The sequence below is a fragment of the Penicillium verhagenii genome, assembly GCF_028828195.1.
Source record: "Penicillium verhagenii strain IBT 33310 chromosome Unknown utg000008l_segment0_segment0, whole genome shotgun sequence".
Taxonomy (NCBI): domain Eukaryota; kingdom Fungi; phylum Ascomycota; class Eurotiomycetes; order Eurotiales; family Aspergillaceae; genus Penicillium; species Penicillium verhagenii.
The window spans coordinates 2,871,465-2,896,075 of NW_026643172.1; the positions used below are offsets into that span (position 1 = coordinate 2,871,465).

Consider the following 24,611-nt stretch of genomic DNA (forward strand, 5'->3'; position numbering starts at 1 on the left):
GAGCGATTAGATGATCTGCGTTTGTACGTAAAAATCTTAAAATCCCTGCGCTGTCAACAGACCTAACGTCTCTCTACCGAGATCTCCCAAGTTGGGCTGCAGAAGATCCTTCAATTTATTCACCCTGCGAACAGATAATCGACCAGTCTCGGAGGAAAATATGACGGAAAATAACAGGCCCGCTTATACGGAGTGAGAATTCAATAGTTCAGTTCTTCAACTTGATGGCGGTGTGAGAGGTTAAATTCACGCCTTCACATCCCCTTCCTTGACAAAATAATTATTCCCAAGGCAATCGAAGTTTTTTTTTTTTTTTTTTTTTCAATTATGGCTACCCCTTCGGCAATCACTATTGGTAACGGATCGTTTACTGGAAAATGGGTGATCGTATGTTTCCGCCAAAAATACACAGACCTCGAGATAGTTAGCTGCACTGTGATGACTACTAACACCGGTTTCCAGGACAAGAAAGTCTCGCCCCCTCCAGACCCGGCCTTGAAAATTGTATGCATAGCTCGTGTTTGAAAGGAAATGAGTTCTCGTATAGGTACTAAACAAGGGTTTTACTGTTTTTAGCAAGGGGTCGGCTGGGTTCTGCGGAAGGCAGCTTCCCTAGCAGTGGTAACTCTCCACTGCTCTATCTCGGCCCCCTCAGCCAGCCATGCCGGCGCCGACTCTCAGCCTTCTCCACAGAGTTCGCATCTTTCGGTTCTCCAAGTCCCCACTGCTGGACTGGGACCGATCTCCGAGTCGCGCATATTGGATTGGGAGGAGCGGACCCCGCTGAGGGATTTTCTGTTCGGGACTCGTCTATCACGGAATCACTTGATAGCCGGTAAACGTGGCGTTGGTGGCCGCATACTACCCGACTTGGTCCCCGAGACGGCAATCCATAACGAGTTGATTGGTCAGATGCTGAGGGGGGAGACCCCACCCGATGGCTGTGACGGGAGTGGATTCCTAGTGGAGGGTGATGACGATGAAGCTGAAGATGCAGGTCTCTGGATCCATAGTTTCGATTATCGGGAAGATGGAGCGTGGACTGTGGAGCAGGTAAGGACTTCTTTTCCTGCGTCTCTCCGCGTACATAGATTCGGGTGACTATCCCATGCAGCAATTCAATTCTAACCTCTGAAAATCACTAAATACAGGTTTGGGGATTTGAGATGATTGGCGGGGAAAGATTCCATACGCGAAGATTTGTGGTTGCGAGCAAAGGGGGTAAGATTGAGATGGGTCGCATTGTATTCTCGTATGCTGGACCCCTTGAGGGCTGAGTGGCTGAAGCTGAAAAACTTAGACTACTGTGGAATTATTTGGGGCTAAGCTTGTTTTGATAGTATGTGGTATAGAGTGGATCATTGAGTGTAGATCATCAACTTTTTACCATATTGGGCGGCTAAGCTAGGGTGGATCTCGGGTGCTTCATCGGGTCCTCTCACAAGTTACGCTAAGAAGTTCGGGATTGACCGTAGAAAAGTCTTAATGTTCTTCGATTTCTAATCTTTAAGGCAAGGACAAAGAATTGTCATGTAACAGAGTCCAATTTTTTCTCCACCTTGTCCATCGTGTACTAGTATGTACGGTACATGGGAGGTGATGTAGGTGGTATGCACTTCGTATGATCCGTAGAGTGAGATTTTGCCTGCCACTTTCTTCGTACCCACAAGGCTTATGGGCTTATGAGTATTTGATGTATGGAGTAGGGGAATAACACAATATGCGGTGTGTGTACCCAATTGGCTAAGATATAATGGATAAATAAATGCAACTCAGCCGAGAACTGGTGGATCAATTGCAAGAGATACTTTATCTATCCTAGTAAGCCAGTACAAACCTGGGAAAAAACATTCACTACATCACATTCAAAGTTAACCTTTCTCCCCATATCCCAGCTTTCTCCAACTTTCCAAAGGTGAACTTCATCAACCTATCAAACTCAGAATTTTTATTACATTCAATCGCAATCATGAAGATGCCTTCTGCCTTAAGCGAGACCAGACTGTTCCGCAAGAGGTCCGACAAGAACAAACTCAGTATCTCAACAACCATCATCTCAAAGCCAGACCCTCAAAGTGGCACTTCATCACCAATCCAACGCTCTTCTGAGGAAAAGACTGCAGTTGGAGACTCTTCATCCAGCGACATTCTTCGCAACACCCGTTCTCCCAGCCCAAAATACGATGAGATCCTACTGGATGACTCGGCAGTCCTCGCCCCATGCGATTACATCCGATCACTGCCCTCCAAGAATGTCCGCGCAACAGTCATTCAAGCCTGCAACCTGTGGTTCAAGCTCTCCGAAGTCCAAACCACCGCCATCATCGACATCATCTCAGACCTTCACAACGCTTCCCTCATCCTGGACGACATCCAAGATGACACTGTTCTCCGCCGAGGGAGCCCAGCCACACACTGCGTGTACGGAAACGCACAAGCCATCAACAGTGCCATTTACATGATCGTCAACAACTGCGCAAAGCTGGGACAACTACAGCTTGTGGGTCCGGCCGCCATGAACGCACTCGTGAATGGAACACTCGAACTCTCCGTCGGCCAGAGCTGGGATCTGAAATGGAAGGCTCACCTCCACTGCCCGACTGTGGGCGAATACATGGCCATGGTGGATGGCAAGACGGGTGCAATGCTCAAGTTGATCATTCATCTGATGCACAGCATGTCTGATCAGCGCGATATGGACGATGCCATGCCACTCTTCGATCGATTGGTGCTTCTACTTGGACGCTTCTATCAGGTTCGTGACGACTACCAGAACCTGCAGGATGACACATACTCTGAGCAGAAGGGATTCTGTGAGGACTTGGACGAGGGCAAGATCTCTTACCCTGTCATTGCGTGCTGCAATTCTGACCCCGCGGCTAAGGATATCTTACTTGGTATCTTCCGGGAAAAGCGGGATCCTAGTATCAACCCGCTCCCTAAGAGCACCAAGATCTTCATGCTGCAGATAATTGATCGCTCTGGGGCATTCGAGAGTACTTGGGATATGTTGCAGACTTTGGGCAAGGAAACTTGGGATGCTCTTTTGGCTTTGGAGGAAGCTACGGGGAAGGCCAGTCCGGGGCTGCAACAGATGATCAAGATGTTGATCAACACTGTGCAGCCGCCCAAGCGCTGGTGATGTACTTAATGAGGTCTGATTTGAATTTCCGGGTACAGGAGTTTGGTGTTTTTGCAATTTTTGTACTTATTTGCTTCGATGTTCAAAGAGGTCGATAAATAATTAGATACATATATTTTTCAACTGTCATAAAATCTAGGTCTCATTCAAACATTTGAAGCACTTGAGCGTTACAGCACTTGGGCGCTCTCTATCTTTGAATCAATTCATTAACATTGACATTCATGATCTCTATGTATAATTCCAACATTCAATGTTAATTCAAATCTTCCAGATGTCCTTGGTCTGGATCAAGCACTCTTGAAATGTGATCGGTTGACCACCAGTTTAGACAACTGAGGCAACTCAAATATTCAATATTGAACTTGGAACCTGTCACCTAGCCAACATCGTAGAGATTTCCAAAGTTCGTACATGCCATCAATTGACCTTGGGTTAAACTCAGCATCGATCTGCAAGATAAAAATTTCCTTTGGACGTTTTGTGCAAGGTTGTTACCTCGTTTGACATGTCCGACAAGGTCCCTTGACTCATGTCTTGCTTCCAAGGTTGCTTTTACCGGACTTTACTTACATACCGGACTTTACTTTTCTTCTTCTGATTTTCCAAATACCTGACGTCTCGCACGTGCGCTGAATAATGCAAGGGCAAGGGTTTCCCAGATCACATTATGCAAAAGGCACATATTGCATAACAGGCGTCGCCCGTATACATCTAACACGTCCAACTTTGGAACCTGCCCTGAAACCCCTGATCTACAAACTACTACTGCAATCGTAAGAATCTGAGATCTGACGGATAATCCGGACAGTTCATGATGACCTTGCAGCATTATTTAGAAGTCTATTGACCACTACATCCAATTTGGCTTCGAATACGAAGCTGTACGTCTCATTATTTACGCACTAGTGATGCAATGACAGGGCACACTGGAACAAGCATCTACATAGCGTCGGCTTATATCGGCTTCGGCCAATGAATCGGCAATTTTGGGCCTTGGTAAAGGCGGGTGATCTACACTCCAAATAGCAAGTATCCATTGATTCACACTATAAAATCCGACCCAAAGTAGACAATCTAGGTCGCTAATGGCGGCTATTACGTATCCGTAGGACGCCATAGGAAGATTTTCACCGCCATTCACAATCTATACGGAATTATCTTCAGATCTACACTCCTTAGGCACATATGATTGTCATTCAGTGGGGGGGTGGCGTGCATCGCGTACAAGTTGCTATCTCCGAGTGGAGGTCAGGTAAGTAAGGCCAGAAATCAAGGTTTTATCCTCGGTGAATCCGACAAGCCAAAGATGCACAGCCAAGCAGAAGCCCCCACAAAACATTTCCTCTGATGGATGGCACCAGAAATGATTCAAAGTTCCGCTTACCTATGCACTATTGAGCTCCTTTTCTAAGATTGGGCCTCTTGCGCTATGCTTCTTGTCTCATAATCCGACCTCATTCAACCCAGCTTCTTTCGGGCGAATAGACCAGCGGGCCCTACCTTTATTCAATATGGAGTCGGAAAAGAACTCTGCCTTCAAGGTGATCATCGCCGGTGGATCGATTGCTGGTCTTACGCTCGCCAATGCTCTCGCGCGTGCCAATATCGATTTTCTTGTGCTCGAGGGACACGGTCAGATTGATGCTTCCATTGGTGGTGCGCTGACGATTGTCAGTAATGGACTGCAAATTCTTGATCAGATGGGCATCTATGATGATATTCGCCCGCATCTCGAGCCGGCGGGGGATGTTTTCACATATTTGAAAGATGGGAGTTTATTAGGGAAGATGAACACGCCCACACTTATGCGAGAACGGTACATTTTTCTGGTTTCGTTACATTCAAATTATATTGTTGATGGTTGAAAGCATTGGAATTCTAACAGCTTTGCAGGCATCATTATCCCGTTGCTTGGCTACCCAGGGAGCAACTGCTACGAATCCTATACGATAGTGTACCTGACAAAAGCAAGGTGCTGGTGAACAAGAAGGTCAAGACGGTGGATCATTCTGACAACGGAGTTGTGGTGCACTGTGAAGATGGCAGTCAATACTCTGGTAGTATGATTGCCGGTGCCGATGGAGTCCACAGCACTGTTCGCGGAGAGATGTGGAAACATATGGAAGAAAGCAAAAAGGGGAAATCTAGGGCGAAGAAGGATCGCAAAGGTATGTTATACTATACTCTATTTTAATCCTGTAAAATCAGGACAGTAGACTGACATCTTGTTATATCTTGCTAGCCATTACTGCTGAATACGCCTGTATTCTGGGAATATCGCGCCCGACCGAGGGTCTGAAACCAGGAGAGATTCATCGAACCTGGGGTAAAGGCTTTACGACCTTCGTTAACGTCGGAGAGGATGACCAAGTGTTCTTTTTCATCTTCACCAAAATGGACCGCAAATATCAATATTCAGATATGCCAAGATTCTCCAAGGAAGATCAAGACGCCAAGGCCGAGACCTTTTTGGACACTCATCTCTGCCCTGGTGTCAAGTTCAAATCAGTTTATGAAAATGCCATAAGCTCTGCTTATGTGCCCCTGCAAGAAGGAGTGATCAAATCATGGAGCTGGGGAAGATTTGCATGTCTGGGAGACGCAGTACACAAGGTATCCACGGATTCTTCCCACTTTTCAAACTGATAGTCACACATGCTGACCATGTTAGACAACACCCAACATCGGCCAAGGAGCCAGCCTAGCCATCGAAGATGCCGCTTCCCTCGCGAATCATATAGTGAAGATGGTGAACAATCACACGAACCTGACCTCCGATGATATAAACGAGTCCCTCACTATGTGGGGTACCGGTCTAAGAGCAAGGGCCAAGACCGTCTGTGACGGAGGTGCCATGTTCACAAGGCTAGAGGCACTGGCAAATTGGCCACTCAAGCTCGTTGCGCTATATGTTTCACCTTACCTTGGAGGTGTTTTTGCAGATATTGTCAGCCTCACTCACCTAGGAGCACCCACCTTGGACTTCTTGCCCTTACCGGAGAGGGAGGAGAGTGGTTCAATGACGGACGATTCGGTGACAGATGAAAAAGTGGTGGTAAAGAGAGAAAAGAAACCCGAGCTGAAGTTGAGGTCTTACGTTCGGGCGTTCTGGGCCATGAACCTGAAATTGAAGTGAGACTTCGATGCCTAGTACTATGTACATGTAAATTTTGATCATTGAGTGAGGGATCCATGAGTTTCGGGCGCATTCTCCAAATTTTTTTTTTTTTTATCTAGATTGGGAGGGGCTGTTGTTTGATTATACGAGTTTAATTGTTAAATTGCCCCCTAATTCTCCTTTGACATTCAACAAGCTTGCCGTTGAGAGTGCACATTGTAAAGATTGAATGGGGTTATTGTACTGTATACATGATTTTGAAACTCCGATGTTGTTGTTCCACAGAAAAGGTTAACTAGCGTTCGGGTCCATCCGATTTTACCCGATCTTGGTAAGCAGTGCAAACAAGACAAACGACCATTTCCCAAAGCGCGCACAGCCTAGTTAAACAGTAAACCCGACATTTGAATACTATGTTGCCCTGAACATTTGAACATTTCAAATTTGTCTATCGTAAACATTAAACCAAAGTTTTGCCGCTATAAGCATTCAAAGGGGAAAACATCATCGCTATGGTCCTCGCCCAATATAATACGGCGATTCATCCATTCATGCATGAAATAATTGTGCTAAGCATCCATCGTGGCAAATTAATCGACTTAATCCATTTATTCGGGTGAGCCACAGGTAAAAACACCATGCACAGTGCCAGCAGCATACTTGCTGATCTATAGTCAAAATTGATTAGCTGCATTCATAAATCGAGAGCAACCACAGATTGCACTTACGATATCAGCAATGCTGGAATAGGTTCCTGCAACCAGGGTGACGATTCCAATGATGAAAATAATCAAGTTAATCACTCCGAATAGGATGTTCTTGGGCTCCTTCCAGCTACCCTTTTTGAGAAGCAGGAACCACATCATTGGGGGGAAGTAGAATGTGAATCCAGAAATGAAAAGGGACGAAGAAATCGAAAGCAAGTCGTTGAAGAAGGGGATAACTTCAGCGATAATGAAAGCAATAACAGTACCAATAGCAATAGTTGCGAGCCATGTAATCCACCCCATCTTGGTGTTGATGAACCGAAGTTGAGAGTTTGCGAAGATTCGACCATGAACCAGGCGGCCAAATACAACAGTATTGATAGAGCCACTGATAAAGATGACTGGTAACGCAATGCCAAACGCGACACGCTTGAGCAGGCTACCAGCTGACAGAAGAGCAGGGCTCTGAACGTCCTGTCCGACAAATGCGTAAATCAGAGACCCGGTGAGGGTATAGATCACAATTTCGATAATACCCAAGGCCCAGATAGACTTGACATAGTCTCTTGGTGTATGCATCTCATCCATGAAGGAGAATTGGCAAAGCGCAAAGCTGTAGGCGAAAATGATATTGGTCACGGAGACAAAGGCTTCGTAGAAAGAAATGCCTTCCTTGGGCCATGCAGACCAGTTCACGGCCGCGAGTCCTCCGGGGGCATTGCTTGCATCCACACCAGTTGCAATAACGGTAATACCAATGGCGATAATAATCGAGCCAAAGTCGATGTAGCCTAGCACAGCCATTTCGGTAAAGCTAGGAGGAACCGCGAGGAGGAGCAAGATAATTGCGGATACAACACCGAATACCACTGAGCACACGTCACTTTTTGTGATATTCAGGAAGGCAATTGTACCCGTCAAGCAGTGGGATCCAGTAAGGAAAAGCAATTGAATAGCAAGCATCGCATTAATTAATTCAAAACCAAAGCGAGGACACCCGAGACGTGCACCCATCAGACGGCCTACATCGGCATAATGGGCGACCTCAGGGAAAGCCAGCTTGACCTTTCCAATAATCCAACTGGTATAGATAGCGACCAAGCCGAGGCCCACCGTGCAGATCACGCCGGCAACCATGCCAAGAGTGGCGAAGGTGGATGGAATGGACAAGCTTCCCAGTGCAATCGCTTCAACAATAAGCACGACAGTGAGGCGCTTCCATCCCAGCCGACTGAACTTCTGAATACCGCTCTCATAGATATGCCTGTCCGCCTCATTCATGTATCCGACTTTAATATCCCTCTCCTCGAATGCGTCGGTGGGTTGCATCTTAGCTTCTTCATCCTGGTTCGCTTCGCGGTTTTCGTCGCGAACAGGAACGTCGTCGGCGGCGTGGCCATGCTGGCCGTGGGAGATCTCGTCGCGATCCATATTGCGATGAGGATTTGGGAAGAAGAGAATTCAGGGAAAGAAAATGTGGGCAGATCTCCAAATAATCAGGGCCAACAATTTTCACGCAAGAAACCCAACGCTTATAGACGGGCAATCTCGGACAGACTCCGGCCCACTGAATATCTCCAATATTTCTTGGCCTATGAAGCCTTCTCCACTTGTATGATCGAACCAGCAACTAGATATTGGAAACCCAACACCCCTGTTGTATCTTGGAACGCGGGGAGATGCAGGCCAGATTGAATACGGGGAGGAACCCCAAGGCGCATGGTGTACCTGTAGCAGGAGGGGGGCCATCACGTAAAAAAAATATGAATGATCGTTAGAAAAGTGGACCATGACCGCATCTGGAGGTTGAAACATGAACGCGCTTCTAAAAAATTGAGTTGGCTCCACTTCTTCTTCCGTTAGGGTTCCTAAGGTTTCTCAAGCCTTTTCTCGGTGAGGAAAACGTAATCTTCCCGAGATTTCTCCCTTGCTCGGCGCCCGTGTCCACACCCGGTCCCGAGCCATGGAGCTGTGGAGTGCCCCCCCTCGCCACTTGGCAGTATGAGTGGGGTCCTTCAAACCTGTGATTCATTCACCAGCCCGACCCGTCTTTGGGGTAAATGAGCGGGGGGCATTGGCCGTATCCAACCTGAAGTTTGCCCGCAAGGCTTAACAACAGGGTCGGGGCACCATCTGGGGATGCAATGGCGGGGAATTGGGGCTTGGTGGTTTTTTGTACCTAAGAGAATCCACCTGGTATAGTTCTGCGTGTTTTGACACCACAGATGGGCGTCAGGGCATATGAAAAAGCTGAATTGCGCTCCAGGGCACCAATAACGACACCATTTTCGCCTCTCCCACAAGTTGACGATCGGGGACTTATTTTCTTCCCGAGAATGGTCTGCTCGTACTTGGTACTGGTTTCATGCGATCAACATTCAACGGCCCTCATCATTCACCGTGAAACAGTCACGCCAAGGATCATTGGCCTGCAAGACTGGTCATTCTACAGTGCCTAAAAGAGCACAACGGGGTGTCAATATCAATATGCACCGCGTTGCTCATTTCACCTTTCCCGCCCATTTTTGACAGCAAGGAAGCTTGGTGAAGGATGGGCTGGTCAAAGAAAGGAGGCCCGAGGAGAAGAAGCAACGTGGAATGGAACCGGATGACACCATGCTGACTTGGATGCCTCAGGTACCACAACATCACAAGAAGTGCTTACCACATACTACTAGTAGTATGTATCAATGCATGGAATCACGCGAATATGTGGAAGTTATTATTTGACAAGCCAATTCGGTGTTGGATTCTCATCCAAAGCTCACGGAATTAAAATTCTCACCACGATCCACCTACAGTAGGTGTATCCCGAGGTTTGCAGCCTAAATCAAGAGAAGACTTGATTTTACTCGACATATCACGACGCGTCCTCACGTGTCATCCCAAATCTTCCATGCATGACTGCGCAGCCTGCGCTTAAGCCCACAACGTGACGGCGGTGACGAGTAGCATCTAAACATAAATCAAAGGTATGCCGCTCTGAGATCGACGCTTGTGCGTGCGTTTGGTCGAGAGGAACTACTATCGGCTCTTGGGATTGGATCATCAGATGGACCAAGAACTTGCGCTTCGTCCTTGCGCTTCGTCCGGGGTCTCAAGCCGCCCAAAGTCAACTGGAATCTGGAAATGTCAGAATCCAGATTTAAACTGCTGAAGGCCGATAGCATGTCTGGCAGACTGGACCTGTCTAGAAAATGAACGAGTTCTCGCGAAAAATGCACAGCTTCACATGACGCCGATGAGTAGTTTTCGACTTCCATTTGCTTACCATCGGTGTACGGCTGAATCAACTTTGATTCTTGAATGCGATTGGCGCACAGACCAAATGGGGTTCGACTGCTGAGTCATCGATGACGTCAACCTCATGAATCCAGTGATGCAATGTGCCTTTGATCAATGTGATTTGATCAAAATCTTTGAACCTTGGCTTGAGAGGTCAGATTCCACGGAATAATTAGGAAGAGGTCAGAGTAAAGTTGGTCGAATTGAAAGTACTGACATGGCTCATCCTAGTAATTAACGTTTTTGAGGCTTTCTTTATCCACGACAACGTCCATGCAAGTCAGAATGGAAGAAAACTGCATATGGCTGGTTGATTGGTTCGATGGTTCCGATTATGTGACAGAAGCATACTAGCCATGGAGATACCACATATGACCGGATTGAAGGATAGTAGTTACATAGTGGAAAATGCCATCATCGCTTTTCCCCCCGTTATCTTAGTATGGCGTTGTTTCATTGAATTCCTCCGAGTTCCTATGTAAACGCCCAGTCACGAACATCTGAATGATAAAACAGCCTGAACGCACCGCACTATCAAGTAATGGTATTATTCCATTTAAATTGTTCAATCAGCTTCTCTACATACCTCTTTGGGACGGTTCGTTTATGCGCCAAGGGCAGCTTGCTGTCGATCCATAGAGACAAGGAGCATGCTATTTGGACATGATCGCGACTTGCGTCCGGATAACCAGTCAGGACTGGGATAGTTAATTCAAGGCGAGGTGATGACGAAGACCAAGTTCAAGCCATGAAGTGGGTCCGAAGGCGTACAGGAGACACAGGATTCTTGATAGCCAGAAAGTACATTAAGGGCCCAAGTCCCCCGCTTTGAGCTTTCTTTTCAAACAACCTTTTTGACCAACTTTGTGGTGGAATTTCTCTCGCTGCTAGCTTCACATCAAGCATCAAGCATCAAGCATCACGCATCACCAACCTTCCAACAACGGTTTGGAAGTGGATCGATTCTTCCAAGTCTCGACCGGGGTACCGTCGATCACACATTCACAGAACCCGCCTTTAGACCCACTCTCCTGCGCCACGCACCTTTCACAGTTCAGAATGGCCACCAATACCGAATTGGATCCCCAAAGGACCACCGTTGACGCCGATCCGGCCGACGTCTCTGGTGGATCTAAATACCAAAGCCTGATGATTTCTAGTGGGGATGGTGACTTCATACCTCCAGTCAAGATGACTAAAAATCAGGAGCAAGAGATCATTTCCTCAGAGGAGGACAGTCTTCAAACAGACACACCCCTCTCTACCCCGCCAATGACCATCAGCGACGATTTTGCTTTGGCCTTCGATATTGATGGCGTCCTCATGCGGGGTGGCCAGCCCATCCCTGAGGCCGTGAAGGCTATGAAATATATCAATGGTGATAACCCATTTGGAATTAGAGTGTGAGTTGTCCACTTTGCCCTTGGTATCGAGCGACTTGATTTTGAACCACATCACTAATTTATTTATTTTTCCAAACAGCCCATATATTTTCCTAACAAATGGTGGTGGGAAAACGGAAGCAGAGCGATGCGAGGATCTCAGTAAACAACTTGGAATCGAAGTTAATCCTGGCCAATTTATTTGCGGCCATACTCCCATGCGCGAGATGGCAGAGCGATACAACACCGTCCTTGTCGTCGGTGGCGAGGGCGAAAAGTGTCGTATTGTTGCAGAGGCATACGGTTTCAAGGACGTTATCACTCCCGGTGATATCATCAAGACCAAACAAGATACCACCCCCTTCCGAAAGTTGACCGAGGAGGAATACAACAATTCAAAAATGCTCGACTTGGATAAGACTCAAGTGGAAGCAGTCTTTGTGTTCGCGGATAGTCGCGACTGGGCCGGAGACCAGCAAATCATCCTGGATTGCGTCATGTCAAAGGAAGGACGCCTAGGTCAACGGTCGGAAACCTTCGACGACGGGCCTCCTGTCTATTTCTCCCACAATGACGTGGTGTGGTCTACATCTCACGACTATTCCCGCATTGGCATGGGTGGCCTTCGAGCCTCCCTTGAGGCTCTCTACAAGGTTGTCTCTGGAGGAAAGGACCTCAAGAGTATCGCCTTTGGCAAACCACAGATCGGCACCTTCCAATTCGCCACCCGCCTGCTACAAGACTGGCGAAGTGAGACCCATGGAATCGACAAGCCTCCGGCCACAGTCTATTTCTTCGGTGATACTCCCGAGTCGGACGTACGCGGGACCAATGAATTCAATGAAATTGCAGAGAATGATTGGTTTTCTGTTCTCGTGAAGACCGGTGTTTACCAGGGCGGCGACATTCCTCGTTTCCACCCGAGAAAGATTTGCGAAGATGTTTATGACGCAGTCAAATTCGCCGTTGAGCGTGAACATGAGAAAGAGCTCAATGGTGGCCGTTATCAAGATGATTTCTCAATTGATAAAAAAGGCGAGGTGCGGAATTAAGCTGGTTTTCTCTTTTCTCTCGGCCACTTCCTGGCTGAGGTGGCCCTTTTCTTCTAGTGACTCCATTCAATGGTCGCGCTCTTGGCGATCTATGTCAACATGATTCCCAATTTACGACAGCCAAGCCTTTTTTTTCGCCTCGTTTGCTCCGCAATTGCCGGCGCAGCGCTTTTTTAATCATATGCCGTGCCGCTTAGATCTATCCGCACCATATGAACAATATGATAAACGATATAGAAATCATTCATCCAAATATCACCCGACACGTCCTCCCAAGTAGTTTTGTAAAAATAGCCTCTTCTCACACTACACTCTTTTAGCGGCAAAATCACAAGGCTTTCAAGCGATATCTTATCTTGTACCTTGTATCTTATCGTATGGTTTTTATCTTATTTTGGGTGCCTTGCAGCCTTGGCTTAGCCTTCTAGCCTCTGGAGATTTTTACTATGGAGTGGACCAGTGGTACCTCTTACGGTGGCCCACGGGCCACTTGGCCTAGTCACTTGTGGGTCATATACCTCTCTACAGACTCTACTCCTCTTGGCTCCGTGCATACTCGGCAGAGCAAATATCCTTATATCCTTCGATTCGTTTGGTCTCTTTATCCTTGATCAGGAGATGTATGCTCCCGAGTCAACGCGTTCATAATTGTTTCCAATGTTATCTCTGGTCTTACGTAAGCCTCCAAATCCTTCCAGGCTCCCATGTTTTGAATCCTTCGCAAGAGTGAAGACCTGCTTTTAAGGTTACTTTTCAACTATGGCTCCCTTTCTCTTTCGTCCTGCTGTCATGAATTGACAACATGATATCTTTGATGCTATCCCCAAAGTTTGCACTTGTGCTGTTCGCACTATGTGTCATCGCATATGGGCCCTTCAGACGGTTCTTCAATCACCGCCAATTCGCCCGCGCCCAAGGCTGCAAAAGGATTGCAAAGACAGCCAACAAGGATCCTTTCTTGGGACTTGACGCTATAGCTTGGACTGCCCGCGCATATAAGGAGCATAAGTTGCTCGATAGAACCACCGAGCTCTTCTCGATTTACGGTAACACATTCACAACGAAGAAGCTACACGTCACTGGAATCGTGACTATAGAACCGGAAAACATCAAAACAATCCTGTCGCTGAAATTCAATGATTACGGACTTGCTTTCCGGCTTGGGCCATTTAAAGCACTGCTGGGAAAGGGCATCTTTGATACAGATGGCGAGCATTGGGCTTCATCACGCGCCCTTATTCGACCCAGTTTTACGCGCGACCAGATCGCCGACCTGACGGTGTTGGAAACTTTGATCCAGGATCTCTTTGCGCTGCTCCCTCGAGATGGAAAGACCATCGTTGATTTGCAGGAACTTTTCTTCCGCTACACTATCGATTCTGCGACCGAGTTCCTGGTCGGAGAGTCGGTCGGCACCTTGAAGAAGGCTCAAGCGGAACCCGACTTTGCCGAAGCATTTCGGTATGCTCAGGATGCTATCATCACGCGGGCAACACTCGGCCCATTGAAAGTATTTCACAAAGACCCGAAGGCTGACGAATCCAATCGTTTCTGTCGGGATTTCGTCCAGCGATTCGTTGATGAGGCATTTCGCGCTGTCGAGGCACAGAAGCAAAATCCTGAGGAAGGGGATGATGATTCAAAACGCCAAAAACATATTTTTGCACACGAACTGGCATCACGGACGCTTGATAAAACTCGGGTTCTGGATGAGTTGATGAATGTCCTTCTTGCTGGTCGTGATACCACAGCCAGTTTGCTCAGCAACCTGTTCTTTATGCTTGCCAAGAACCCAACAATATGGGAGAAGATACGCCAGGAAATATCTTTCTTACAAGGCCGGGCACCAACATACGAGGAGCTTCGCAGTCTTAAGTATGTTCATTGTTGTATGAACGAATGTAAGTGAAAATTCGTACATTCCAACACGCTCTTCGATCTCTAACTTGATTCCTCTTTTTAGCACTACGATTACACCCGGTCGTACCTCGCAACGAAAGGAAGGCAGTTCGAGATACCGTACTGCCGCTCGGGGGAGGCAAAGATGGTCTGTCACCTACCTTTGTGCCCAAGGGCACATTTGTAACATACTGCGTGTACGCAATGCATCGACGAACAGACATCTATGGCGACGACGCGGAATATTTCCGCCCAGAACGCTGGGAAGATGGGAAATTACAGCCTCGTTGGGGATATTTGCCTTTTAATGGTGGCCCGCGCATCTGTATTGGCCAACGTTATGCTTTGACCGAAGCCGCCTACGTGATTGTCCGGATGGCACAAGAGTTTGAGATCTTGGAAAGTCGGGACACAGGTGCATGGGAAGAATCAGTGGCATTAACACTGTGCTCCAAGAATGGAGTACAAGTGTCTCTCACTCCTGCTTGATTTAAACTAGAACATGCTTCCAGATTCTAGTTGAAAATCAAACATCTTCATTTCCATTCATAACCATATGGGTCGTGGTGGGTAGTCTCTTTTGTGTATATGATGGGGAAATCGCCGTCTGGGAAGCACAGGTTACGCGAAGCAGGTCCAGACTCCAGACTCGAGTGCGTTCAAGTTAGACTAATTCAAATCTAGGGGCGCAAGGAAAATCCACGTGGCGATGGCGGGGGGCCAATCTGTATGTAGAAATCCGGGGTATGGAGAATGTCAGATTCAAGCCAGCCTAGAATGATCTTTTTTTACTCTATTGGCAAGTTTGGTCCCTATCAAGAGTTCATATATGGCGGCCGATAGAGGCCACCAAGGGCCAAGGGTCACATCCCAATTTCAATTTCTAACTTCACCGCCCTGTTCCCCGTCTGCATTGTATTTATCATGTATAGGAATATCTTAAGGGATTTGATCTAAATACGGGTCACTTTTAGAATGTACTTGAGTTTGAATAGACTTGAGAATAGACTTGAGGATAGACTTGAGGATAGACTTGATAGTACATGCGCTGAACATAATGGAGTTCAAAAACTAATATGAATTTGGAATTACTCGTAATTTGCTTTCTGCCGGTCGGAAAGTTGAAATTGGGATGTGACTTAGGGGTGGCCTCTATCGGCCGCCGCAGCCTGGGGCCTGGGGGGCTGTGGAACCCGCCCGCGGTTCGACTGACCGCCCCCGGGGCCGGAGCCTATGTAGAATGTGAATCGTGATTGATATGTCCTTGATTAATACGTGTACTGTGTACATGTATGAGCCTGACTATCTCCAGGGCTGAGTGAATACTGTTTCGTGCTGAGTCCTGACCATCTGGGCACTGACACGATTCAATGTTCACTAGAGACTTCATGAGCAAAGATTTTTTACGAGTAAACAAACTTCCGGCAACACGAAAAAGCCAAACAACAAACACTTTGTCCTTCGTATTGTGGAAGATGAGGGGCGGAAAACCCCGTGTGGGTAATCCCGCCGTACAGAAGCAATACTGTCCTTACTGTCCTTGAGTCTTGTCTCTTGGCTCCCCGGGCTCGCTTTCGAGTTTCATAGCTCGGCATCTGGCCCCTTTGCTACTCGGACGTCTTCGGGAAATGTTTTTTTCTTTTTCGTCGCATGATTGCCCCCAGTTGGCAATTGAAAAGTCGGGGCGCAGGCTCCAACCTTATGGCCCTTAAAACTGACGGAAACTCTTTGCGCCTAGATTATCCAGATTTTCCAACCATCGGTAATTCTTCCCTTGATCAGTCAAATATTTCCTCTTTGAGAGAAGATACCATGATTCATCACCATGCATGCAATCTGCAGCCTGCATTGTCGAGCTGGAAGTGTTCCCTGTCAAACGTAGTACAGCAAACACGGTTCCTCATCTAATTTTTGATCATAATGAACATTTCATGATCCACATCATACATTCAGGCTGTGACTCGTGAGTAATAGACTTCTTACGTTACGCAATGTGGATTAGTCTTGCTATTTATTACCGCTAGGCTAGCGTCACAAGTGGGGGCCGTTCGATGGGCATGCATGTCAAATACGGAGGATGGAGGCGAGCTGATGTTTTCATTTAGACTTCTATTCCAATGAGTTGTCAAGCTGACCTGCAGCTGTCATTGAAACAAACCTTGCAAAATTTAGAGCGGCACGTGCGGTGTGTCCACCAGAAGATGATACCCGTGGACCCTGCATGACTATAAGTTCTACTAATTTCCAAGGTTTGACTCTCATATATTTCCCCACCATCAAAACCCCACTGAATACTATTTACACGTATCTGTATCGATGACTTTATTGAAAATGACCACTGATGCCTTGAATGGGTATGTTGAGAAGCTCTGATCTTGATTGAGAACCATGAAAACTGCATGGATTGGTTGGTTGATCTCTGACTAACTCATATAACGAGATCAGCGATCAGGATGGAAACCATCCATCAAAAGTCGCACCCCCAGACCCCATTGCCATCTGTGGTATGTCAGTACGTCTCCCGGGAGGATTACACACACCTCAACAACTATGGGATTTCTTGATTGCCAAGGGCGATGCCTGCGGTCCAGTACCAAGTTCCAGATACAATGCTTGTGCATACCACTCCAAGACGGGAAAGCCAGTTAGTACCAAGACTCAACATGGGTACTTCCTTGATGAGAGCGTTGATATGGCTACTATCGACACGTCATTTTTCAGCATGGGCAAGACAGAGCTTGAGTATATGGACCCCCATCAACGGCAAATGCTGGAAGTTGCCAGAGAGTGCATGGAAGATGCCGGCGAAATCAACTGGAAAGGACGGCCAATTGGCTGTTATATGGGAAGCTTTGGCGAAGACTGGAAGGAAATGTTCGCCAAAGAAAATCAACAGCATGGCATGTACCGTGTAACAGGATATGGAGATTTCACTTTGGCAAATCGTGTCTCATTTGAGATGGACCTGACAGGCCCAAGGTTAGTCAGTCAATGCTTTTTCTTTACCTTTCCATCCACTTACTTCAAACAAATAGTATGGTGGTTCGTACTGCTTGTTCCGCATCTTTGGTTGCGCTCCATGAAGCATGCCTGGCACTATCCAGAGGTGACTGTGAAGGAGCCATTGTTGGCGGAGCAAACTTAATTTTGAGCCCAGAGATGACAATGGCCATGTCAGAACAAGCAGTCTTGTCACCAGATGGCTCCTGTAAAACCTTTTCTGCCGACGCCAATGGATATGCTCGTGGAGAAGCAATTTCAGCTGTTTATATCAAACCCTTGGCTGATGCCATCCGCGATGGAAACCCAGTACGAGCTGTCATCCGGGCAACATCATCCAACAACGACGGAAGAGGACCAGGTGGAATCATGATGCCTAATGATGTTGCTCATGAGGCTTTGATCAGACGCGCCTATGAGGTGGCGGGCATAACAGATTTTTCCCAGACTGCATTTTTTGAATGTCATGGCACAGGTACACCCGTCGGTGATCCTATTGAAACTAAGGCCGTTGGACGTGTTTTTGGCCCATTCGGTGGCATTCAGATCGGATCTGTCAAGCCCAACCTTGGTCATTCCGAAGGAGCTTCAGGCCTCACATCACTGATCAAGTCAGTACTGGCCCTGGAGAAATCTATCATTCCTCCGAACATCAAATTCAACAAGCCCAATCCGGATATTCCGTGGGACTCTGGACTCTTGGTTCCAACAGAGCCAATACCATGGCCCGCATCTCGAAGCGAAAGAATCAGTGTGAACAGCTTTGGTATCACCGGTACCAATGCTCATGTGATTCTGGATTCAGCTAAGAGCTTCGGCATCTCTCCAAGGCCAAAGCGATCAATCACCACATCTCAACTACTTGTTTACTCTGCCAACAGTGCTGATTCGCTGAACAAACTAGCCGAGACTTACAGATCTTACATCCTAGCCAACTCAGACAGCATTGGCGACCTAGCGTTTACATTAGCCAATAGAAGGGAGCACTTGCCATATCGTGCATTTGCTGTGGCGAGCCCCATTGGTACCATCACGACCTCAGCACCCTCAAAGTCTGAAGGAACACCTAATATTGTTATGGTATTTACCGGCCAGGGTGCCCAATGGCCACAGATGGGTCAGTGCATGCTCCAAAGCAATGTTTATCCCACCTTCAAAATAAGTATTCAATCGCTTGATGCACATTTGCAGACGCTTCAAAATGCTCCGGAATGGTCAATCGAGGAAGAGCTCCAAAAGTTGCCCGATGCTAGCAGACTTGGCTCGGCTGAATTATCCCAGCCACTCTGCACAGCCATTCAAATTGCTTTAGTGGACACTTTAGCTTCCCTTGGAGTGCAACCTGCGGCTGTCGTAGGTCACTCCAGTGGTGAAGTGGCTGCTGCATATGCTGCCGGCGCTATCACAGCGAATGAGGCTATTGAAATTGCATTCCAACGTGGCCAGGTCACGATGCTTCAAACAAAGTCTGGGGCTATGGCGGCCATTGGCCTGGGATCTGAAGATGTCCAAGAATTTTTGCAACCTGGTGTTGTAGTTGCCTGTGAAAATTCTCCGAGGAGTGTTACTCTGTCTGGTGACTCCGAAGCTGTTGAAGCTGTCGTGACCAAGATTAAAGAGGCTCATCCCGATATTCTCGCAAGACAGCTGAAGGTGGACAAGGCATACCACTCCCATCACATGGTTGATATTGGCGAGGATTATCATGCCTTGATAGAACACAGGGTCTCTGCCAAAAATCCAACAAAGTTGTTCTTCAGCAGTGTTGAGAAGAAAGTACTCACTCAAGGCTCGAGCCTTGGCCCCCGGTACTGGCAGAAGAATCTGGAATCTCCGGTGCTTTTCAAACATGCCGTTTCTTCCATCATCCAGCATGAGGTTTCTAAGAACATGGTGTTCTTAGAGATTGGCCCTCATTCTGCTCTCTCTGGTCCTTTGAGGCAAATCCAAGCCCAGCTTTCCGACTCTTCTCCCTACGTCTCCGCATTCCTTCGCCAACAGAATGATTTGGAATCATTTTTGACAGCTATTGGAAAGCTGTATGTACTCAATGCCACCATAGATATGAGCAAGCTCATTGCCAGTGGCTCGACCCTGCCAGACCTCCCAAGATACCCATGGGACCACTCCAAGAAATTCTGGTACGAATCTAGGCTTAGCAAAGATTCCCGAAATCGAGAGCACAAGCATCACGATCTTTTGGGTATTCGAGTAGTGGAGAGTCTTGATTCTGATGTTCTCTTCCGCAATATTTTCCACCTGAAGAACGCACCATGGATTCGGGATCACAAGGTTGGTACGGATATCGTCTTTCCATTCGCTGGATATGCTGGGATGGTTGGTGAAGCCGTGCGTCAACTCACCGGAGTCAATGAAGCATTCAAGCTGCGCAAGGTCGTTATCAGCACAGCTCTTGTCTTGAACGAAGGCCAGCCAGTCGAAATTACCAGTTCTTTCCGTCGTATTCATTTGACGGACTCTCTTGATAGTGAGTGGTGGGAGTTCACTATTGCTTCCCACAACGGAACCAGTTGGACCAAGCACTGCTTCGGTGAGGCCAGCTGGTATGGCGAAGAGGTTGGAGAAGCAGAGAGTCATGTTTCTTTCGTACGCAAAGTTGACACAAGTCATTGTTATAAGTCAATGGCTAAATCTGGGCTCAACTTTGGCCCTGAGTTCCAACGTCTTGACAACGTCCAGGCTGACACTACAACCCAGAGAGCGGTATCATATGTGGCCAGCAAAGATAGCGAGGGCTATTATCTGCATCCGACAGTGATTGACGCCTCACTGCAGCTGCTCAGTGTTGCTGCATCCAGAGGATATGCGGATCCCGCTTCTAAGATCATGGTTCCTACTAACATTGCAGAGATGTACATCTACCGTTGCCACGATGATGTTCAGATCCGTGCTTCTGCATCCTACACTCAAAATGGTTCCATTATTGGAAGTGGGAAATGCGTCACAAACCGCGGCAAGGTTGTGTTGCGTAGCTCTGGAATCAGGCTATCCGTTCTCGACGAGCAAGAATCCAACGAAGCTGGCGACACCACTTGTCGGGCAGAATGGGGACCAGATATTGAATTTTTGGATGCCAGTACTCTGATAAAGCCTTTGATTGGCCGCAGTGACTCGATGCCTACTATGGTAGAGCTGACTCATTTGTGTATGATCCATACGGGACGTGTCATTGCAGGATTGGACACCCCAATTGATCATCTGCACAATTACAGATCATGGATCGAGCGCCATCTTCAATCTGTTGATCTTCAGGGTCTGCAAAATCTTGATAACTCCATAATTGAGAAACGGGTCAAGGAGATTATTCGCAAGACGCCGCAGAGTGCGACCGATTATGCTTGCATGGTGGCCGTACAGAAAGTCTTCGACAACGTTGAAAAGATATTCACAGGTGAAAAGGCGGCATTGGATATCCTGCTTTCCGAGGATACATTGAATAATGTCTACGTCTCTATGGAGCAAGTCGATGAATGTCTATTTTTCAAGCATTTGACTCACAGCAAGCCCAATCTGCGTGTCCTTGAAATTGGAGCCGGAACAGGTGGATCGACCGTCAAAACCTTGAAGATGTTGGCTTCTGAGAATAGAACTCTCTATTCAAACTACACCTTCACTGATATCTCGCCTGGTTTCTTCGTTGCGGCCAAGGAGCGCTTCAGCAAGTATCCAAACATGGAATACATTGCTTTAGACATCAGCAAGGATCCTTCCATGCAGGGATTGGATGGCCGAAAGTACGACTTGATTCTGGCTACCAACGTCATTCATGCCACAAGCTCTCTAAATGACAGTTTGAGTAATATTCGACAGCTGCTCGACCCCAACGGCTGGTTGCTGCTTCATGAATTGACCCCGACCTGCAAATGGCCCAACTATGTCTGGGGAATTCTGCCCGGCTGGTGGGCCGGGCAATCTGATAACCGATCAGACGAGCCTTACGTTAGTCCTGAACGCTGGGCGATTGAGCTCAAGGCCGCGGGATTCCGCATCCCTGATGCTGTAGTCCCTGATTCACCATTTCCACATCAGTTGAACACCATAATTGCGGCTAGGCCGGCAGTCGAGATCTTGCCCCAAAAGCGTGTCACACTTTTGACTCTCTCCAGCTCAGAGAATGTGAGCGCTATGGCACAAAGTTTGGAAAATCGGGGATATGCCGTTCACCATTGCGGCATGCAAGATATGCCATTTCCTGTTGGTCAAGATGTGATCGCTCTACTTGATGACGACGGCCCATTCTTTGAGGACTTGGACAATAAACGGTTTGAGTTATTCAAAATGCTGGTGGATAATTTGAAGAAATGCGGCATTCTCTGGGTGACTGGCCTTTTGCAGATGCAATGCCAGGACCCGAGGTTTGGTCAAATCAACGGCATTGCGAGGACAATTCGCCATGAATTGCTGGCTGACTTCGCTACTTGCGAAGTCGACAAAGTTGATGCCTCCATTGAGAATATCATTGATGTGTTTGAGAAGTTTCAAGCCCGCCAGGAAGATGACACTCTCAAGCCGGAGTTAGAATACGCTGTTGTCGAAAATACGATCCACGTTGGACGTATTCATTCTTTCTCAGTGCAGGGTGAACTGCTGTTATCGGACCCGAATGACACGATCGCGCTTCGTACCAGTAAGCCTGGTCGCTTGGCCGCTTTGGAATGGACCCACCAGGAATCTCTAGCTTTGAAGGATGATGACGTGGAAATTGAAGTACATGCAGCCGGCTTAAACTTTAAGGTAGGTTGAAGCCTTATTTTAATAATTATTTAACATGTTTAACGTGAATTCTTAGGATGTTCTGTGTGCGATGGGCATTCTCGAGTCTCCGGGAGATGGGTTCGGCTTAGAAGGCGCCGGAATTGTTCGACGCACTGGTCCCAATGTTAAAGACACGAAGACCGGCGATCGCGTCATGTTTATTGCACGAGGTGCATTTGGCACGAAGGTTGTGATTTCTGAGAATCTTTGTGAAATCATTCCAGACGGCTTGAGCTTTGAGGACGCGGCTGCTATGCCATGCGTTTTCGCGACGTCGATCCACTCGTTGTTCAGCGTTGGAAACTTGAAAAAGGGACAGGTATGTTCTAACTACTATGAGTCCGTACGTATCGTGTACTTGAGCCCTGACGTCGTATTAGTCCGTCATGATCCACAGTGCTTGTGGTGGAATTGGTATCTCTGCCATCCAGCTGGCTCAGATGGCCGGAGCCGAGATTTACACAACCGTCGGCAACGAGGAAAAAGTCAGGTACCTTATGGAGAGATTTGGGATTCCTAGGCACAGAATATTCAACTCTCGAAATACCTCATTTGTTGAGGATGTGATGCGAGAGACCAATGGTGAGGGTGTCGACTTGGCTTTGAACTCCCTATCTGGCGAGTTGCTGCATGCAACATGGCAATGCATTGCGCCATTCGGCAAGATGGTCGAAATTGGCAAACGAGATCTGGTTGGCTCTGGCAAGCTTGATATGAAAACGTTTGTAGACAACCGTAGCTATTGCTGCGTCGACCTGGACCAGATCTGCTTCACGAGGGCAAAGATGGCAAAAGAGTAAGTGTCACTGGCGGAACTGCCCCTTAGATTTATCGCGTTGGACAGCTAACATACTGCATGATGAAGGCTACTCAAGGAAATTGTCAAGCTGACACGAGAGCGTCACATCAAACCCATTCGACCTATCAAGGTCTTTGCATCCGATGCGATTCTTGACGCCTTCCGATACATGCAACAGGGTGTTCACCTGGGGAAGATTGTTGTATCAATGCGTGATAAAAACGGTCAATTGAGTCTGGGAGAAAATATTCAGCAGCGAAAGAAGCCCTTGCGCTTCGATAGCTCTGGTGCGTATCTGCTTGTCGGTGGCCTTGGCGGCTTAGGCCGTTTTATCTCCACATGGATGGTAAAACACGGGGCCCGGCACCTAATCTATCTCTCAAGAAGTGCTGGCTCAAATGAGAAGCACTTGGAATTTGCCCAAGAACTTTCTAGCATGGGCTGCCGCGCCAGTTTTGTTCAGGGCAGAGTTGACAGACTTGAGGATGTTAACAAGGCAATTTCACAGGCCCAAGGCCAGCTCAAGGGTATCTTCCAAATGTCCATGGTGCTTGCTGACCAGAGCTTCCCACGCATGACGATGGAGGAGTGGAGCACTGCCGTTAATCCCAAAGTTCAAGGAACCTGGAATCTCCACAATGCTTCATTGTCCGCTGGTGCTGACCTTGATTTTTTCGTCCTCTTCAGTTCAACTTCGGGCTTACTTGGACAACCTGGCCAGATCAACTATGCTGGTGCCAACAGCTTCTTGGATGCTTTTGCCAATTATAGGTTGGGATTGGGCCTGCGCGCATGCTCTATCCAGATCGGCGCCGTCGAAGAGGTTGGATATGTCGCCGAAAACGAGTCGATTCTGCAGAAGCTCAAAAATTCCGGGACAGCAGACTGGACGGTTTCATCACAAGGTCTGATTGAAGCTATAGAGGCAGCCGTTCAATCTCCTTTGAACAATTCACCACTAGGTGCTTCGAAAGGTTTAAAAGGCTTCTGTCTTGGGCCTCGCACAGACGATACTTCAAGAAATTCCAAAAATCGTGCGGTCTGGAAAAAGGATACCCGACTGGCTGTCTTCAACAATCACGACAATAACGGAAAGGCCTCGGGATACCCATCTAGCGAGGGTCTACAATCATTCCTTGTTGCAGCCAAGAGTGACCAGTCTTTGCTTGAGCAGCCCGAATCCACCCGTCTTCTTGCTAAGGAGATCGGAAAGAAAGTCTTCAGCTTCTTGCTGAAGCCGGAAGAAGACCTACAGACATCCTGCCCTTTGTCTGATCTTGGAATTGATTCCCTTGTTGCCATTGAAGTGAGACAGTGGTGGAAATTGACCTTTGGATTCGATATCAGTGTTCTCGAGCTGTTGGGAATGGGTAGCCTTGATGCTCTTGGGGAGCACGCTGCTCGCGGAATGCTTAAAGTGCTCCATGGTGTTGAAGAGTAAGCACTTG

At 47.6% G+C, this 24,611-nt stretch overlaps 7 protein-coding genes across 7 annotated transcripts; 6 read left to right on the forward strand and 1 right to left on the reverse strand.

The window, feature by feature from the left end:
• Window positions 1-327: 327 nt before the first annotated feature.
• N7466_009053 (uncharacterized protein) lies at window positions 328-1,277 on the forward strand (the record flags this gene model as incomplete). Its single annotated transcript, XM_057168442.1, has 3 exons — window positions 328-387; window positions 577-1,053; window positions 1,152-1,277. The coding sequence occupies 3 exons, from the start codon at window positions 328-330 to the stop codon at window positions 1,275-1,277; spliced, it is 663 nt and encodes a 220-aa protein (XP_057019073.1).
• A 692-nt stretch (window positions 1,278-1,969) lies between these two features.
• N7466_009054 (FPP/GGPP synthase family protein) lies at window positions 1,970-3,142 on the forward strand (the record flags this gene model as incomplete). The annotated part of the gene is made up of 1 exon (XM_057168443.1): window positions 1,970-3,142. The coding sequence occupies one exon, from the start codon at window positions 1,970-1,972 to the stop codon at window positions 3,140-3,142; it is 1,173 nt and encodes a 390-aa protein (XP_057019074.1).
• Window positions 3,143-4,656: 1,514 nt separating this feature from the next.
• On the forward strand, window positions 4,657-6,281 carry N7466_009055 (FAD-dependent oxidoreductase; the record flags this gene model as incomplete). The annotated part of the gene is made up of 4 exons (XM_057168444.1): window positions 4,657-4,961; window positions 5,039-5,313; window positions 5,388-5,758; window positions 5,817-6,281. The coding sequence occupies 4 exons, from the start codon at window positions 4,657-4,659 to the stop codon at window positions 6,279-6,281; spliced, it is 1,416 nt and encodes a 471-aa protein (XP_057019075.1).
• A 590-nt stretch (window positions 6,282-6,871) lies between these two features.
• On the reverse strand, window positions 6,872-8,401 carry N7466_009056 (uncharacterized protein; the record flags this gene model as incomplete). The annotated part of the gene is made up of 2 exons (XM_057168445.1): window positions 6,872-6,931; window positions 6,992-8,401. The coding sequence occupies 2 exons, from the start codon at window positions 8,399-8,401 to the stop codon at window positions 6,872-6,874; spliced, it is 1,470 nt and encodes a 489-aa protein (XP_057019076.1).
• A 2,913-nt stretch (window positions 8,402-11,314) lies between these two features.
• Window positions 11,315-12,689, forward strand: N7466_009057 (phosphatidyl synthase; the record flags this gene model as incomplete). The annotated part of the gene is made up of 2 exons (XM_057168446.1): window positions 11,315-11,658; window positions 11,738-12,689. 2 exons carry the CDS (start codon window positions 11,315-11,317, stop codon window positions 12,687-12,689), a joined length of 1,296 nt encoding a protein of 431 aa, XP_057019077.1.
• An 802-nt stretch (window positions 12,690-13,491) lies between these two features.
• Window positions 13,492-15,077, forward strand: N7466_009058 (cytochrome P450; the record flags this gene model as incomplete). The annotated part of the gene is made up of 2 exons (XM_057168447.1): window positions 13,492-14,590; window positions 14,653-15,077. 2 exons carry the CDS (start codon window positions 13,492-13,494, stop codon window positions 15,075-15,077), a joined length of 1,524 nt encoding a protein of 507 aa, XP_057019078.1.
• Window positions 15,078-16,919: 1,842 nt separating this feature from the next.
• N7466_009059 (reducing polyketide synthase sphB) lies at window positions 16,920-24,604 on the forward strand (the record flags this gene model as incomplete). The annotated part of the gene is made up of 6 exons (XM_057168448.1): window positions 16,920-16,942; window positions 17,034-17,567; window positions 17,624-22,343; window positions 22,399-22,683; window positions 22,745-23,160; window positions 23,230-24,604. 6 exons carry the CDS (start codon window positions 16,920-16,922, stop codon window positions 24,602-24,604), a joined length of 7,353 nt encoding a protein of 2,450 aa, XP_057019079.1.
• Window positions 24,605-24,611: the final 7 nt, after the last annotated feature.